Raw genomic sequence first — 18,934 nt, 5'->3', positions numbered from 1 at the left:
TCGGGGCGTCGCCTGAGGTGCAGGCGGGCGGGCCCGCTCCGCGTCCCCTGAGGGAATGAAAAGCACGGGGAGACGCCAGCGTGTTGTAATGGTTTAATGCGAGTTCCCCTGGTTGAAATTGTACATCCTGTGTGAAACATCAGAGCGCGCAGGCTCCTAATTCGTTCCAGTCACAGTACCGGGCAGAGGAAAACGCGACAAAATAAGTGGGGGGAAAAAAAATAACTCTGCTAAATAAATACATACACCTACTCGACATCTCAATGATTGGTCTGTAAAGTCCCTTTATTTGGCAACATTGGGTCATTTGTTATGGATTTCAGTCAGCACATTGTGACCATTTTACTCTTCAAGGTGATTGTCCAGCGTTTTTTTCTCCCTTCTGCTTGTGTGAGTGTGTAGCACAGAAACAGACATCAACAGCCCATGGAAACTCTGGGAAAGGGCCTCTTGTACCTTCTGCAGGTCCACTCAAACTGTAGAGAGTGAGTTCTCTGCCAAAATGTACATGACTAAAGCTATCCTGCCTGCATCGGTAGGTCCCATCCTAGATGACAAGGCTCTACACGTGAAAATTAGATAGCAGAGGCTGGGGACACACAGAAGATTAATATTTTTCTAAGGACAATTCTGATGTGAATTTACTGCTTGTGAAACATTCCAGTCTGGCAGACTGAGAGAATAAAGGTGTCTAAAAAGCAGAGCAGGTATCTCACAGGTAACAGCAGAAAGGTTTTTCCCTATTTGCTCCTACAACCTAACCTAGGCAGATTTTTACACCTGTTGGTTCACCACACTATCTTAGCACTTTCCAACCACTCATTTCTTTCAGTCTCAGCCCCACTGGAGAAGTGTCTGCGGTGGAGTACTTTGGTTTGGAATCTCAAATTAATAGAAATACTGAATAATGATTTCCTCTAAGTACCAGAAAATAGTTCTTTTATAGTGATGGCCCATTCTAGCTAGATGCAAAGGAAATTATCCAAATAATCACTGAGGCCATCAAAGACCAGTGAGGCCTCAGGATTGTTACCCCATGATTAAGAGCTCTTGAAAATCTTAACATGCGATAGAGCTTAGCTAATTCAGCAATGAAGCCCTCCTCGCTGATCTAGTTGTTGCCAGCCTTCCCTTTCTTATATTTAATCTGCACATATTGACATGTTCTGAATTTGTCTGGATATACACGCTCCCTTTAAACTGCAGTAATACAAGATAAGGAGGCTATTTTTTATGTCTTCAGACTAATCCCAGAGGTAAAGAATCATTAGCGGACCTTCCTTTAGCTAACAGGAAGCACCTATATTGTCACTGCTGCTGCTTTGAACTTTGTGATACGTTTCCCAAGACTGCAAAGAGGTAAGGAATCAGATGATCTTCAGGCTCTTACTACTGAGTTTCATCTGGTATGACATTTAACTGTTTTGACTCTTGGAGCCAGCTCCCTGATTGTTTATGTTTAGAAAATCATTTCTGGATGCTATTCCAATGTCCAGTCCTGTATATGCTGTAGATAGAAAAGGGCTTCCAACTACTTGGAGAGAGAGAGCTTGTGACTTGCCTCCAAAAAGCTGGATTTCCAGTCCAAGAAAGCATTTCTGTAAAACTAACCAAGTAGTGAAGGTTCAAGTAAATCGCATTTCCAAGAAACAGCGGATGAGGACCAGAATCAGAAATGAAGGCACAAAATCTTCCAATTCTACAGCAACATTCCTAGATATTGCCTGCAGTATCAGAGAGGGAGATCTTCCAGTAGTGGAGTCTTAAAATATCATTAAAAATCAATATCCACATAGCTTTGATCAATGCCTTAGAGACTCTCAGCAGCGTTCCCTGTTTCCACTCAAAGTCAGCAGTGAGCGGGGCCAGGGAAGGGTCCTTCCTTGGAAGCATGGCTCTAGGGGTCAAGAAAGGACACTGCGATATAACGGGTTCCTTTGGTGGTTGGAAGACCTTCATGATAGTGGGTCAGGCGTCCTGGATGCATAAGGGTCCACCCTTTCCGTGGAGCTCGAATTGAGCAGTTGTAGCGCAGGAACCGACAGCCTCCTCCCTGAGAGAAACAGACCAAGAAACACATCAGCACCTCAGGGAATGGGTCTATTGCCTTCTCTTGGCAATGCTTCTAAAAGTGTGAAAAAGTGGTTGGGGAATCTAATGGTTGTGATGTTCTCAAAAATCTTCTAACCTAACCTAGTCATTAATTGCAATTTTTAGTGTGGAGAAGCCAGATATGGATAAGGAAAGTGTTTTCAGCTGCCTGGATTGCCTGAGAGCCTGTACTTCATTCCTGCCCCACTGGCCAACACTTACCTCATAGTCTATTCCAACTCGGTTCAGAGCAATGTTAATGGTAAAGGTGGAAGCGTCGTGATGGGGCATTAGGGAGGGCTGCTCATCAGGTTTGTAGCGGACTACAAAGGCTAGCTCAAACTGAGTCTGCAAGAGAGAAGAACACGGTGCACATCAGGTACAGGGCTATAGCAGTCCATGGCTGCTGAGCTGCAGGACAGGTTGCCATTTTTAAATTGCATCTCACTGCTAAGAGGGAAAGACAACAATAAGGCAGGAGAAAGTTATTGGGAAATTGTGTATTTCCTGATACATATACTCAAGTCACACTCCAGGATCAGTTCTCCATACTGGGAAACAGTATCCATATTGCCAAAGGATTCTAGTAGTCTTTTCACACAGTTGTGACTGTAGCAGATGTTGAGTCGACTGTGTGTTTCCATGCCAAGGTATACCTACCTTGGTATAGTATCCTGGGTACAGTTTCTCTGTGATGGGTGCAATATAGTCCAGAAGGAACTTGTACCATTCTCTTTCAAAGCCTATTTGGTTCATGTGGATATCAATAGTTGGGACATTTTCATAGCCTCCTTGTATTCTACTGTCCTGAAAATGAATCATGAAAATACCCATGAGGATGGGCACCTTGGACTTCCAAGAATGAAAAGCACTTGTTTCTGGTAATTACATATGAGGTTTATTTATCAGGATTTTCAGGATGGAAACCTTATGTCAAACAACAAATAAACCCCAAGGTAAACAGCATTACCATCAAAAGGGCAGATAGCTTCAGCAGATAGTAAAGGACTCAGAAAAATTAATTTACATTTAAGAACATGGGCAAAATCATGGAGTAAATCAGGAGGAAAATAAGAGTGTTGCATCCAGTTTCCTGCCTTAACTGCAGGTCCTAATGTCTTTCTAAACGAGGCACTATTGTCACCAAGTATACATGGAAAATGGTGTCACCTAGAAATCAAAGAGCTCTTGCTTTTTCTTACCGTATTGTCACCTGTGGACCACTTGCCATAATGTTCCATTTCTTCCACCAGCTCATCACAGGCAGTGTCAGTGAATATAGGGAACCAGTAAACATCTGGGCAGGGCTGCAGAATGTGGACAGGTGAGAACAGCAGAAAAACAAGGACAGGTGCTTGAGGCAAAAGGAATGAGACTAAACTGACTGTGGATAGGGTCAGATTAAGTGGAAAGTAACTAAAATATCAAGGATAGAAGTTTGTCTTCTGATTTGTGTGCCCTACTTCCAGTTAGGAGAGCTAGAGATGTACTTCTAGAATAACAATTTTGCTCTAAAAATACTTTCAAGGTCATGTGTCCATGTCATTTGAAAGACTGCAAGGTCTTGCTGAACTGCTTGTTCCTGAGAATGACAACAGTGGTAATACAAGTGTTATCCTGATGCTAATATCCCATTTTGATGGATAAAAGCAATGTTTTCTTACCATTTCTACCAATTTCCCTTTCAGAGCTGCTGTATAGTTTTCATGGATGTACTTTTCTCTCCAGTCCTGCAATTAAAAGATAAGCAAACCAGTCATTTCTGCAGGGTCTAGTTAGAGATGCAATGAAAAGCAAGGGTACAGCAGTATTTCACATGTTTTGAAAATCCAAATGCTATGAATCAAACAGCCTCTCTTTATATTCTGTGGCTAAATTCCTGATCCCAGCTGAGAGATACTGTATAACAGAGCCTGGACCTTCCTTATTGGCGAAATTGGTCATCAAAGCTTCACATCCCACATAGCCTGCAGAGCATGTAGGTTATCTCACCTCAGGGTTGCTGAATATTTGCCAGAGGTCATTGTGGAGGTGATCTGTTTGATAATTCTCCAGGGACAGTATGTGTCCGAACTGATGTCGATTTGTCAAGTACATAAAGACTCCCTGCAGGACAGAAAGAAATGATCAAGTTTTGTTTCCAGGCCTCATATTTCTGTGAGCAACTGTGAAATAAAAGCACTATACAGCTTTCCAGTGATGATGACCCTTCCCAAATGGTTCATCTATTCATTCTTTCTCCTGTGGACTTTTACTTTAATTTCTACCCTGGATATCAGAAATTTTGAAGTTATAGCAAGAGCCAGTAATTCTGTGCCTGTCATCAGCTGAGGTTGGAAACAGAACAGAACAGCTGCTGTAAGATTAGGTTCTTCCTTCTTACCCAGTTGTACCCTTTTAGAACAGCCCTGAATAGGCCCAAGAACAAATATGTTATCTCCATTTATCGGTCCCTGGCTCTGGGTGGTTTCACAGCAAGACAGAAATCCTACACTGTTCCAAGCCTGCACAGGATTGAGTGATGCCAATTCATCCTGACCGATACTCCGACAGAGCTGAATGCCTTGAAACCACTTGTTTGGAGGTGACATCTTGTCACCTCCACGCTGGCATGCAGTTCTCCCCTGCCAGCCTCTCTCTGCTCAACTGACCTGATTCCGGACGTTGTGGCAGAAAGCCATGTCAGCATCCAGCTTGCCACTGTGGAAGAGATCTCCCTGGTCAAGCTCTGATCGCAGAGTGCTAGCTTTAACCATGTAAACACTGCTGATGTAGGGAACATTCCAAAGCCCACTGAAACACAGGGGTAGAAGAGTAAGACTTGAAATAGCAGTAGTACAGAAAATGCTAGACTTGGTGGGATGGCAGGCAGCACTGCTCTATCAGCCAGGCTTTTCTTAAATGAGCCAACTCAGAACAGTAAGGAGAAACCATACCAGCAGGAATTGTCATTCCAGGAAAAATCATTTATATTGCCCAGAGAAGGAATACAAATGCCAGGGCACTGTGAAAGCAATTAACTGATATTGTGTACTTCTGCTAGGGACGCAGTTAATGGCTTGAATCTCTTCCCAGAGAGATCAGCTTTTTTTTTTTTTCTACTGATTTAAAAAAAATGAACCAGCCAAAAGGGCATAAGCTGATTTCCAGCAATTACTGCCCCCCAGAAAGGCCACTCAAGAATATGAATAAACCAACAATTATATTTTGTGAGTATTCCATTCCATGGTCACCTGGTGTTTTATGAAGACTATCAGATAAAGATTACACAGCTCCTTATGGGATTTCATGGATCACACTAACTATAATTCATGGGAAAACATGACACGACTAAGATGAAGTGATTTCAGCATAGTTGGGACTCTCAACACCTTACTCTGATCACAATAAAGTGCCTGAAGTGCATTATAGTCTCTGCTCAGGGAAGAACATAGAGTAACTTCCAACTATGAGAACAGACTTGTTTGCCTTTTCTATACCCAAAGACAACTGCACGCTCTGGTTCTTAGACATTAGCTGCTTTGATGATAATGTGCAGCAGACAGCTTTGTATTTGAGGGATTGCATCAATAAGAAACTCTCCTGTATACTCACACCCTCCGCCTTTGAACAATATCCACATAATCTTCTGAGCGGGCATAGTATCCATCAGGGCTCAGTGCTCCCCAGAAATTTGACCACAGCTTCTCATGTCGACTTACCAGTGGGGCAATCACCAGCCTGTGAGCATAAAAGAAAAGGGATGTTACCACAGGAAGTAAAGGGAAAGATTTACAAACCAGGCAATCATAAGAGGCAGATTCTCTATCCCTTGCTGCTTCCATTAACTATGTTGAAATAAAATTCCACATATTTAAGGGCAAATGTGGTTACAATCTCATCCCTAACTGCATCCAGAAGCAGGTCTCTTAGAATCCAATTTCTTCTAGTGACTATATAAAGGCAAAATTATGGATGATTTACATCCATTGCCTAAAATTCAGGGATTCCAACTACAGTAAAATGGGACCAAATAAGAGGCATTCATGTAACATTCCACCCCCAACACAGTCCAGCTACTGCCTTACTTATCTCATTGATAAAAGAGCTCACTATATTCCCTGTGTGAAAGATGGCCAGTAATGACTGCTCAGCCCCGAGAACTTACTTATTCTGTTCAATTAGGATCCTTAGAGTCTCTGTGTTCTTCAGAACTATTTCAGCATCCAGGCTAAAATAATAGTCACAGTCAGGATCCTTTCTGCACAAATCCCTATAGCCAGAGAACAAGAAAAGTCACATCAAAATCCTCCTAGAACAGTTAGACAAGGGACAGAACGGCAGGAATTCATAGAATCATAGAATTGTTTGGATTGGAAGGGACCTTAGATCATCTAATTCCAACCAGCCTGCCATGGACAAGGTCATCTTTCACTACACAAGGTTGAATTCTCTCACCTAATAGTCTAAGAGTCTTCCGCTGAGTGTTAGAAAAGTTAATTTACTGTAACAATCCACAGGGCTAGCTGAGTAAAGCACATCAGTTTCAGCAGCCAACAGCACATGCTGAGATGTGTGTATCACATGTAGCAAACTGTTCCCTCAACACAGACTGAGCAGGTTCCCACTTACAGCTGGCTCAATTCCAGACCTGAGCTCAAACTCACACCTTCTGATCACAGATAACAGGATATTCTGCCACTAACTCTCAGCTTTACTACACTCTTTTGCTTTGGAAATATGGATGCACATTCTTTGTGATGTAGGACTGGGCATACAGGCTACTGAGGGTGGGAGGTAGAGGGCTATTATCCTAATGGAGCAAACAATCAGTGAGAATTTGGTTTCTGAAATTGAAGGAATAGGACTGATTTTTTCCCCAATGTATAATGGGCATGGAGAATTAACATTAGGAAAATTGAGAGTGACTGAAAGGAAAAAAAATCCACTTGACCGTGATGATCATCAGAAAAAAAAGAAAAGACTGCCTTAGGTTGGACACAGGCTGACTCTGCTAGCCATCATGTCTGGCCTCTTCACTTACATGCCCAAGTTACGCGCCTCAGCATTCTCCATCTCATCATCTGGTCCGATCACTTTGATGGCGAGATATTCTTTGCCATGCTCCTCAACAAAAGAGTCCACCTGCATTGAGTGATGTTCCTCCTATGCCAGAGGAAAAATAAGGAGAAACAGGTGAGCTGAATTCATCCCAGGCCGCTCAGCCTCCTGTTCTTGAGAATGCCAAAACCACACAAGCAACAGCTCTTGCCACTTCCACAGCTTTACAGCTGAATGCAGCTGTTGTATAGGTCCCATTGCAGATGAGTACTGGGATTATAAAGCCTGCAACCTTTGAGTAGACTGCCAAAGGCAATTAGAGTACAGGAAGAGGTATACATTTTCCCAGCAGACCATCCCAGGCCAACTTTACTTACATGATTGTGAATGAAGAGTTGGATTCGTTGCTTTGGGTAATGAAGTTTACGAAGCCGTGAGAAAAACTGGGAGAGGAACGGAGTGGGTTGCTCAATGAAAATGCCAATCAGAATCATTGGCAGTGCCTCATCCTACATTCAATGAGAAGAGAAGCAGTAGCTCATCAGACACCTAAGATCCCATGGTAACTTTAACACTTGTCTTGAGAGCTTGGAATAGACATTAGCCTTACCTTAATACCTGTTAGGCTTCGCAGACCTTCGTCACACACAGTGCAGCCAGTCTCAAATGTCCATATTTGAGGAATGTAGTTTCCCAGGTAGTTCAGCTGCAGCTGCAAAAGGGAACTTGCCACGTTATACATTATAGGGCAGAGGACTATCTTTGCCTCTATCACTCCCCAGTGTAAGATCACATTTCAACAGTACTTCATTTATGTTCTCCTTGGACTAATAAATCTGTATTTACATGTATGTATTGTATTAGTTAGACCCTACAGTCTGAGGGTCTAACTACACGCTCATCTTTGAACCAGAGCCACCTTGCTGCTATGGACCTGGGCCACTTATTGCGTCTCAGTGTAAATGTAGACAAGGAAAGTCAGTAAAGGGGAAGGCAGTAACCTGATACATTCAAATCTAAAGGATTACTTTGCAACAAATGCATATCAACCCTTTCTCTCAGGATGCCCTTTTACCTTGGTAGGTCCATTTCCATGAATCACCACAGGCAGAGTGTCATATAACAAGTTCCTTGCTCTCACTCGTGCGTTTTCAAACTTCAGAACCACCTCATCTGGAAACAACATTGCCATCAAGTTATCAGAGGAAGGCCACTACTACAAATTAGCAGCACATTGCCCCATTTCTACTGAACAATTGTTGAAAGACAAATGCATGGATCTGGATAATCCTTTGGAAAACAGAGTAGTACAGATCCAAGCTCCAGTCTTTCATTGTTATAAAGAGCATAGGAACAAAAAAGCTACATCACCATTTTCAATTTTTACCTGACTGAAACAAAGATGGACTGGTGCAAGACTGAAAACATCAGGCACTAATATCAGGAGTAAGTGAATCAATTTAGCAAGGACTGGCAAAATCAATCAATCAGCTGGTCAGAAGCCTGGTATGGTTCAGCGAATGCTCCAGGCAGTGTCTGGCTGCATCTCACCTCCTATGGCATTCCAGACACTGTTCTGAAGCGGAAAGACAAGGCAAGCCCTAGGCAGTGTTATGTGTTATTACTTGCAGTGAAGTGCCTCCCAGTTTCAATCCCTAAGGCTAATACAATCTGACATGCTTGGAGATCAAAGTGGCAAGGAGATGTAAGATGGAAAACCTGACCTGCATTCCCCCAAGTGAAAAGGGAATTGCAATGTGAACCTAGTTGGTCACAGTGGAATTGCAAACAAATCCCAGAACTCTGGCAGAGGCTTTTTGCTGGAGCTCGTTCTACAAGGACAGGAATTTCTGAAATTTAATCCTTTCAGCCACAGCGCAACTTTATTTCTGGTGTGAGCATGCTGTTGCATTCCAAGGAGAAACTGGCTTCCTTCTGCCATCTCACCTAATGCTCCATTTAGGTTTTGGAAGATCCGGCTTCTATGATCTAGACTGATGTTGATATTTTCCTTTAAAAGAATGAAATAAATAATCTTAATTAGAATACAAGCAAGCATCCATTCTTCACATGTGAAAGAATCTATGCTGAATAAAGATATATCATATTTCTATAATCATTTACACAATCTCCAGGCTCTGAAGCCTGAAACACTCCCAGATCTTCCTCACTTTCACCTGAATCTGGGAAAAATCACCATTTTCTAAAACAATTTCAACATATTATATTAGGCAAAACCATATGAATGAACATTTTAAATACTGATCTGTGTGTACCAATTATAATATGCAACATATTAATGAAGTACAGCCCTGTCCACAGGGCTAGTATCACCCCAGGTAAGGGCTCAGGTACCAGTGTCAAACCAGAACATAGTAAGGGCGTAAGGCCAGCTGGAGCAATCATTGCTTTTACCTCCTGCTACAAGTCACGCTTGGACTAGATTTTTGTCAGACTAAAATCCAGTTCTGACTTAACAGATTCCAGTGACCCTCCAGGCATCTATTAAGATTGATTACTGGAAAGGACAGCGGGGTGCTAACATCCACTGTCTGAATGCCAAGTTAGTAGAATTACTCAGCCTTTGTGTGGCATAGGGCCAGAACTGCAGATGAGAACGTTAAAGGAACTGTTTATGTTAAAATGTCATGAGCCATACTCAGATTCGGGGATATAAAAAAGCACAACTCCTCTAATTGATCTGAAAGCACTTTCCTGTTTCTCATGATTCCTCCTGACTTCTACTGTTACAGTTTCACTTCTTAATCCCCATTCATTTGTGACGTCCCTCAAGGACAGACTGCACTGCCTAATGCAGAGCTGGGCAGGCACAACAGAAGCAGAGTCACCCTGTGGGGTGGATGATTTGGCCATGGCAAATAGCCGTGGCTAATTTGGAATGGCAGCGATACAGCCACGGCCCATTCCAAGCTTCTGTGTGATGTTGTGTGGCTTGCTGCATAGGCTAATGCAGATTTTGTCAGTCAGGATCTGGAGGTGTTTGCTGAAGGCAGTGGTAGCCTCTTTTTACTCTAGCAGTGGCTGCAAGACTGGGAACCTTTGTTCTTTTCATCCCCTCAGATCTGCTCAGGCCTTATCTGCACTTGTACCTACAATGTACTTTAGTGCTAAGTTGGATATCTCTAAGTGAGAGTTGCACAGGGAAGATACACACTTAAAATTTGGGTTTCACATCCCCTGGGAGAAGGCTGGTTAGTTCTGCCACACTCAATAGCTTTAAACATCAGCACACAGAGCTATCGGTATGTGTTACCAGTAAGGCTTATTTTAAGCCACCTGTCTTCCCAGTCACATTGTAAGCTGAAAGATAAAATTGCTAATAACAGAACAAAGTTGTAGTTGCTATAATGCAAACTTTCACAAGGTAAACAGATAACAGAACACACTATTACCCATGTAAGAATTCCAGAGCAGTAATTCTGGGGCCAAATATATCTGATTAACTTCTTTTATAGTCAACAGGGATACTGCACAGAAAAGGCTTAACTGTGATGCTTCTCAGACAACTCTTCCTAATCCCAAAATCTAGCTACACGTACTCTTTTTTCTGGATCCAAAAAGACATTTGTGTAGAAGAGCTGGTCACTGTCATCGTCCCGTCCTTTCCACTCCTCTACAAGTTTTTTCAGGTTTGGCGCATAACCTATAAAGCCTGCAGGAATAAGGACAAAGAGGTATTTCAACCCAGATAAACAGAAAACATTAAATACTCCTGTATAACAATACTCTCCCTTTTTGTCACACAAAAAGTTTCATTCCATCCTATAGTGCAGCAGAGATACACCAGCTTTCTGTAAAAGCATGTATAGACCACCCTTCTTAGGTGGACTTACACCAAGATTGAACAGAAAAGTTCAGATATTCATTCCCTGAATAATAGGACTCACAGAAAAGAAGGGATAGGGAGGGGGCTCCTATCCTTTAGCTGTAATTCATAGCTATATCTTCTTCAGGTAAAAGACAGCAGCACTGTTACTCTTTCCATTATGGACAGTTTTGCCCCGGGTTTCAGTTCTCACCATATTCTATAGAGATGCTTTCCACACTTGATTCCTTGATACTTCTCCCAAAGGCCTTATAATACAAGGACAAAGCTAAGAGTGGTTCTCAGCTGAAAGAAGGTTCTGCTTCTTACCTCCAGAACCCAAGAAGCGCTTTCCATCTCGCACCTGAGGGTACTTGGCTTCCAGCTTTCTGTCAGGATAGATGTAGTTCTCTGCTGAGAACACCACCTTGCTCTTGGCTTGTTTGAACTTCTTCAACAGTTCTGTGGGGCCCGAAGCAAAGAGTACATCATAGCTAGAGTAAAAGACAAACAAAAACAGGACAGGAAGGAATGGAGTCAGAAAAATGTGTCAGCACAAAAAGCTTATAGAAACAGCTCATTTATTAGGAATCCCCTTCTTTTAGTTCTGCTTCACAGTATTATTTGCAGTATTTTTTGTCTTAAATACAGACAATTAAAGTGAAGTCTTATTCATGGAGTGGAAGATGTTACTTTCCACTGCAGAAGATTCTACAATGTCTTGGGGTAACTTATGTCCATTCTCACTTCTACAAAGTTTTCACTGATAGTAAAACCAAAACTTCCAAGCTGCAAAACATGCTGATCTTTTCTTCTTTTCCCTGCTTTGCAGCTGTGAAGCCCTGGTGTCCTCACTCATTAAGACTTCCTCTGCCATTCCTTTATACCCACGCTCCTTTCTAAACTAAACAAACCCATAGGTCATGCCGTTCAAATGTTCTGGCATCCTGCCACTCTCCATAGAGCTCTGCAAATCTTTATGAGGGATCTATACTAGAAAATAGTCACTGGATGCAGGATACCAGCCGCTACCTCTTCAGTATTGGGTGGAACTAATTCCCAAGCAACACCCCCAGAATGAGACTGGCATTTTTTCCAAGAGGATTTGCATACTACAGACCCACTTGTGGTGAGTAAAAAGTTGTTCATTCCAGAGATGAATCATTCCCAACCTCTAAATGCACGTAGACACTCAGAGCTGCAAAAGAAGATCTCCCTGCCATGAGAGCTAGAGACAATACCGGTATCCCAGCCCTGCCTGTTGCTGGGCACAGGAAAAGACACTGAGACTCGGAACCATCCTTCTCCCTCTCCATATATTTCTGGCAGACTATTTCTTGGCTCTCAGAATTGTGTTGCTGCCTGCCTCACCTTATGAAAAAATAATTCCACTAAGGAAGGCCTGCCTGGGTCCACAGAAATTGCCTGCTCATTCTCTGGAGATAGCAGCAGCCAAATTCCAGCCTGGCAAAAACAGGTACAACGCTATCAACTTTTGTATTATATAAGAGCTGGAATTAGCCCATTCTGGTCAGAGCTTCCCAACTGCCACGGATGCAGCTCTGAGCAACTCTCAAGTTACTGCAAGGAATTCAGGGGGAAAAAACACAGGTCTGTACACACCTCCCAGAAGGAATCCATCTCACAGTTAATTTCTTCTTAATAAGAATCTGTCCAAACAACTTTCTGATTCAGTCCATGACAAATCCTTTCCAATCCATTACCTTTCTATGAAAAGGATGATCAAGTCTGCATCATCTGCATATTGCTTCAATGCTTTCTTCAAGAGACGGACCTTCTGCCCACCTCCAGCTGGCTTCTTGTCATCTCCACCCTTCCATTCCTCATCAAGTCCAAGTACCTAAAAGATGACAGGCAGAGGGTCTACTGAACAGATCATTTTCCCAGCAAGTCTCACAGGAAAGAACCAGAACGCACAGCCTCACTACCCCTGTTAACTCCCAGTGCAAATCAAAGAGTATCTAGACTGGGAGACTACTCATATATGCCAGCCTTCAAGCCGCTCTCTGGGACGGACAGTCAGAGCACAGTAACAAAGTACTTTCAGCATCAGGGACTGCAGCATCCTAATCTGTACTGTATATTTCAGCAATGTATCGGAAAAATGCCATGGGACTCCCCTGAGCAGGAGTTATGGAACTCATCTCAAGACACCACTTGGGATGGAATAAGAAAGACTGCTGCAGAAATGCCCTCAGTCACAGCATTTTTCAGCTGTCTGAACGGGCATGTCCTCCCTTGAGATTCTGTTTAATCATTCTGTGGCCGAGTCTTATCTATTCTGTACTCTTAGGAGCGCGCATTTCAAAACTCCCTTTAACCAACCATCACTGAGGCTGGTAGTCATCACCTGAACTTTGTAGTTGAAGAATTGGGCTGATCTTCTAAAGCGTCGGAATCCCTCAGTCTGCTTGGTGGCAACAGTAAGAACCAGCAGGTTTTCTACAAACAGGAGAAAACACAAGAGACACATGATCAACTTGCCTTGTTGCAAACTCTGCTGTTCCACAATTAACGAAGAGGCTTTACTCTCAAGACACTGAACCAAGGTAGGGATCATTCATCTTAAAAGTATTTGACAGATTTGACAAAGTAAAGTCATTAGGAATAAAATCCAACCCCTGGACTTTGTCAGTATCATGCTCTTAGTTGGTCATGAATCCAGCAATAGAATCCAGGAGTCCCAATTTACGCTCAGTCACTGCTGTTGATGGACACAGGTTATGACTGCTGCATGTAACATGGACAGCTGTCCAGTTTCATTTTAAAACAGGCACGGGAGGTAGTCTAGCTGTGGAGTTACCATATCCTGCTGAGAAGCAAACAGCTTGCTTACACCTCACCCAATTATCTCTACCCTGTATGATGTTAAGCACTATAGGTGTTTGTCAGAAAGAAAACCAGCTTCAAACCCTGCTTATTTTCTACCTGGATTTTCTTGGCAGCAACTCCTCAGAGACTCACAGAAAGAAAAAAAAAAAAAAAAAAAGAAAGCATGGACATAGCTATTGTTTTACTGGAGGAACAAACTGTTGTAGGGGACAGAACATGGCAAAGGTGCCCAGAAATGTCAGCATTTGATTGAACAACCCCAAACTAGCTGCAGTGCAAGCAAAACTGTTCCTTTGCCTTTGCACAGCTGAGATTAGAACTTGGTCTGGGGTATAAAATGGTAGACTGTAAAAAGATACAATTTAATTGCCTGAGTTATAAGCTGAAAAAAGAAAATACAATTTACTGAGTGTTATTTTTCTTGCCCTGCTATTGAAAGCTACCATTCTCTTCTCTCACAGACAGTTTGAAGGAAATTAAACTTGAAGATGAAAAATAGAACTACTACAAAATGCGCACTTGGAAGTTGCCAATTTAATGCAACTGGAGTTCTGTTCCCCAAAGAGTTGCTTTTCTGTCATTCAGCATTGACTGGGTGTAGGGAAAACCATCACTTTCATTTACATTCTCCTAAACTGCTTTTCATTTTCAGTCCCTTAGAAATGGCAAAGCTAAATCCTGAAGTTCTCTTTCAAAAGTTTCTCTAGACTATCACTGGAATAAGATTTTTATGTGGAGGCCCTGGATTCTTCACTGTAGTGTTAAATGCTATACTTCATATTAATACTTCTACTTATATAGGAATTTGTATAGGCTCTGGCAACAGTGTTTAAATGTGAATCCTGACCATCTGATTTTAACATCAGAAAATACCAGGAAAACCTGAAAGGATGCTTTCTTGGCTGGAGTAGACTTCTCTTGGAACAGTGATTTTTTTCAATGGATATACCAGATTGAATCTTCCCAGTGTACCCAAGCTGACATCATCTGACCTTAGAGAGGAAGGACCTAAGAGCTGGGGTCCTAGACAGACCTGACAAAGATAGCAGAAGTAAAAAACAAGGTTAAGTTAGGAAGAAGGATGCTCCCAAGGAAATCTGCACCAGAACACAGACTGGAGACACTGACAACAGTCTATATAAGGTCAGCTTTAATTGCATTTCGTTAGACATTTATGCAAATGGACAGACAAAGAGAGTGACAAACAAAGGAATATGAATTCTGCATAAGTGCAACCTTTAAAGGCAGAATTATGCTGTATGAGGTGCATTCCTAATTCAGCTCCTTCAGCACACTCCAGTTCCCTGTGCCCTGTCTAGTCTGAGGGTGTAGAAAAATGAGTAAAATATGCATTTCCTTGGGGAATATGTTAAAGCCATTAATGTTTCCAGCCATATGATGGCATGCAGAAAACCATGGCAGCATTACTAGATAGCTCTGAGCTGTTGGTTTCTGAGAAACTGGAGATGATACTGCCAATGAAGAGGGGGGCAAATGCAGGCTTGCCAGCAAGGAATGTAAAGATAAACATCAAATTCTGGTACCTGAAAGGAGAAGAGAAAACATATCCTGAGGACAAAAGAAAAGAGCCTGACTGCAATGTAATTATTACAGCCTGAATGCTCAGGTATCTCTAATCAGGTAAATCAATAAATCATTTTTGTGCCACCACTCCAAGAAAGCAACAATCTGTTTATACGTCCTTTGATACAATTGCCAAAAGTTTGCTGGACCAGATGAGAGAGCAAAAAGCTCTAGTGGATGAACAGGAAGCGGTGTCAGATTTCTAAGGCAGAAAAGGTTTGACTGTGTAGCATGTGAGCCCACTGGAGCAGGGAACTGCCAGCACACAGACTTCTGTCCTCTGCAGCTGAATTCCTAGTTACAGATTCCCTTCTCCTTACTGGTCTGCGGGGGTAGGACTCCAAGACGCATAAGCTCAGTTTCTGTTCTGAGAAATCTCTGCAGTAGCAAGAGTTTTCCATCCCAAGAGACATTCCTTCAGCCCAGTATTTGAAGCACTGTGCTGAGCTATGCTGCCTCCGCTCCTACTCCTTTAACCCTTTTTTCTCTTTCTCAGTGATTTTCCTGGTGCAGCTGATAGGTATTTCAAGAAATGGAGCAGTAAGCCCCTTTAATTTCAGTATCACATGGATGGCGTGGAGGTTTTTAAACCTCCAAAAGCAGATTTATCCTTTCCTATTTTCCAAATAACACTTACTTTTCATATCTAGAAACAGGAGCCTATATTGTTAAGCTGGACTCAAAGACTCCTTGGGCTGTGCTGACAACTAGAAATGTTAGAAATACATTTAATAATGGTATGACTGCAAAACACAAGCACAGCGTGGCTCAATGAAGCAAGTGCTGGACTAGCAACCAGAGGAGCTGAACTGTACTGTTAGCTCTGCTCTGCAACAAGGAGCCAATCTTGCAATCCCTCTGCACTGCCATCCGTAAAAAGATAGCAAGGGGCATTTAACAGTTCTGTGAAGTTCTTTGAGCGCTAGCAATGACAAGGTTTCTGTAGAGACAAAGTACTAGGTCAGGAACTTTGATATCAACATCACAGATTGGGTAGACTTCTGAGTTTTTACAGGGAGGTTAGTAAAAATCAGTGATGAGTTCACTAACAACAAATTTCAGAGTTATTTACTTCTGTCCTGACTCAACAGGAAAAGCACAGCTGCAGCTGCATTTTAGGACATGGAATGAATTTATCCCCAGGCTATGCTTTGGGAAATCTTATTGTGTAGCTTCCTGTTAAGTTAGTGTCCAAGAAAATACCACTACTATCGGGATCAAATAGAAAAATCAAGCGCGCAACTCAGTGCAATTAAATTTACATTTACCCAAGTTTTTAGGTAACAACTCAACTAAAAATTGCATGTAACTATGCTTAAAGCTTCTGAAGAAATTTAAAAGAACTTATAAAGAAGAAGATGGGTATCATTATTCTCATATTACTCTTGGGAAGCAGATGCACAGATATGGCAGGGCATTTTTTCTGAGCCATGATAGAAGTGACAGGTTCAGAAAACAGTTAATTCCAATATCCTCTTCTTAAACATACCTGATTGTCTATCCCAGCACCCCATTTTATATCTCTAGTGTGCTCTAAAAATTTGCTGAAAGCATAGATGATTTGGGGTGTGTAAGGCAGGATGACACTGAGACTCATTTCTTACTTGTATTTATCTAATAGGAATCCTAAATGCGGAAATGACACTGCTTTAGCAACACCAGTATAGCTAAATAACTCCCCTTCCAACGCTCCTAGGGATACATGTTAACTTTATTAAGTAATATACATAGTGAAAGTAATTAAAACAGAATCACTCAGTGTCAAGGGAAATATTCTAGATAACAAGATGAGCTTTCTTCTTCATTGCCACTTCCCTAATGAAGACAAAGATAATTATCCAAACATCTTGGCAGAGTGACAGTGTGTGAACCTCTTTGTCAGCCTGGTTGACGTTCAATAGCTTCCCTAATCCTCCACTGTTCTACCAATTACTGTTCGCAGCATGTACCAACTGTACATGTGAGGATAAAACGATGTTGGTTGAGGAGCATTTTGGATCTCAGGTAACAGCATGGCCAGGCTACGGATCAAAAGTTCTCTTTTACCTAGTTCTTGAACTGCCTAAGTTCAAAAGCAGGAAGGGCTGTCCCTGGTGGGATGCAGCCCAAGGGACTTTACCAGCACGAAATGTTGTCCAAGGCTCTTCTCACACAACTGAGTGGCGTGTGCCTGTCTGGTAACTGTGGCACTTCAGAAGCATGTGCGGAGAGCACCCACACCAGTCTTTGCCCTGCCTCCGAGCTCAGCAGCAGGCTCTGGATGCCAACCAGCAGCTCAGACTCTGCAGTGGGCACCGGTCCCAGGTCGGGCAATGCCTCTGAGCTTGACTGGAGAACTAAGAGCAGTAAGAGCACTAACTGCAGAGGTGCCCCACCATTAGCCCGGCCACCAGCTCCCCATGAAATCGGTCCCCTACCCAGCGTCCCGGAGCAGTCCTTACCTTCCTGCTTGGAGGCACTGCCACCCTCCACCCCGAGCAGCGCCAGCACCACCCAGGGCAGCAGCACCGCCGGGGGCACCATGGAGGCGACTTCCCCGCTTGGATCCCGGTCCGGGAGCCGACACCGACCGGGGACGCTGCCTGCGGGACGGCCCCGGGCGCTGCCCCGCTTCGCAAGGACCCGGCAGAGAGCGGCTCTAGAAAGCTCCGGGGCTGCTGGAGCCTGTGCCACGCACCAGACCCGCCCGGCGGGGACGGGCGGAGGAAGAGGGGAGGCGGCAGCTCCTCCTCCCGGGCCGCCCCGGCTCCGGCCCCCGCAAGAGGCGGGGAGGCAGCTGGCCCGGAGCCGGGAGAGGGAGCAGGAAGCGCTGGGGCCGGGGCTTGAGCAAAAAGCAAGGGAACATCTGCTTTTTGCAGGCGTTGAGAGAGGGGAGGATCCTCTGGCTACAGCAACTTTACCTGGGCTGCGGGGCCCGGCAAGTCCTGCTGCGGGCGGGGTGCGCAGGGCGCTGGGGGCAGCAGAAACAGCAGCACACGATAATAAAGCGTGAACCTCTGTCGGAGCGGGGCTGATTCCCTCCTTTCTGGCCAGCTTCAGCTAGTGCCAGGCTGCATCTGCTTGACACAGTCATTAAGTGGGAAAAAGGCACAAGAGAAATGGATTATGCACAGCTCCCGATACTAAATACCGTACTTTGATACTAAACAACTTACTCTGGATACTAAATACTCTTACTAAATACCGTCTTTTCACCTGTCCTCTCATCTCATACTTTTCCTTCTGGAATACAAAATCTGCTGCAGTACTTTCCTATGCTGTTTTTTCCAGCTACATGTGCTTCTTACTGCCTTACATTTAACTCTGTTCTTGTGCTGGGTTTTCTTGCACTAGCATGACGATTCTTTTTCTAGCTTATTTTGCCTAACTTTGAGGACAAAATAAACATAGTTTATAAAATTACAGTCTTTTAATTGGTTTCAAGGTCATTTTTATATTGCAATGAATTTATGACTCAGATGCAGGGAAACATTAGAGCCTGAAGAACAACTAACAAGGAGCTACCGCTGACACACACGTTACGTGAGGCCTCAAGCAACA

General features: G+C 43.3%; 1 protein-coding gene across 1 annotated transcript; it reads right to left on the bottom strand.

The window, feature by feature from the left end:
• Positions 1–79: 79 nt before the first annotated feature.
• Positions 80–18,143, bottom strand: PLOD1 (procollagen-lysine,2-oxoglutarate 5-dioxygenase 1). The gene is made up of 19 exons (XM_005021300.6): positions 17,836–18,143; positions 13,329–13,420; positions 12,682–12,818; positions 11,288–11,451; positions 10,692–10,804; positions 9,079–9,142; positions 8,207–8,304; positions 7,742–7,843; positions 7,509–7,640; positions 7,115–7,236; positions 6,239–6,343; positions 5,686–5,811; positions 4,743–4,884; positions 4,084–4,197; positions 3,756–3,821; positions 3,294–3,398; positions 2,752–2,898; positions 2,314–2,439; positions 80–2,053 (listed from the first exon to the last, which is right to left on the bottom strand). The coding sequence occupies exons 1-19, from the start codon at positions 17,915–17,917 to the stop codon at positions 1,898–1,900; spliced, it is 2,193 nt and encodes a 730-aa protein (XP_005021357.1). The 5' UTR covers positions 17,918–18,143; the 3' UTR covers positions 80–1,897.
• Between the last annotated feature and the right edge of the window lie 791 nt (positions 18,144–18,934).

The sequence above is a fragment of the Anas platyrhynchos genome, chromosome 22, assembly GCF_047663525.1.
Source record: "Anas platyrhynchos isolate ZD024472 breed Pekin duck chromosome 22, IASCAAS_PekinDuck_T2T, whole genome shotgun sequence".
Classification (NCBI taxonomy): Eukaryota; Metazoa; Chordata; class Aves; order Anseriformes; family Anatidae; genus Anas; species Anas platyrhynchos.
The sequence above is the reverse complement of the archived record's forward strand: the minus strand, read 5'-3'. Positions and strand labels throughout refer to the sequence as shown.

What these genes read in the sequence shown, in the direction of transcription:
- PLOD1 (XM_005021300.6), bottom strand. Translation starts at nt 17,917, where the DNA reads ATGGTGCCCCCGGCGGTGCTGCTGCCCTGGGTGGTGCTGGCGCTGCTC. An exon ending in TCTTCAACTACAAAGTTCAG is followed by an intron (nt 12,819 to 13,328) that starts GTGATGACTACC and finishes GTCATCTTTTAG; the next exon opens with GTACTTGGACTTGATGAGGA. An exon ending in AAATATTCAGCAACCCTGAG is followed by an intron (nt 3,822 to 4,083) that starts GTGAGATAACCT and finishes TTTTAATTGCAG; the next exon opens with GACTGGAGAGAAAAGTACAT.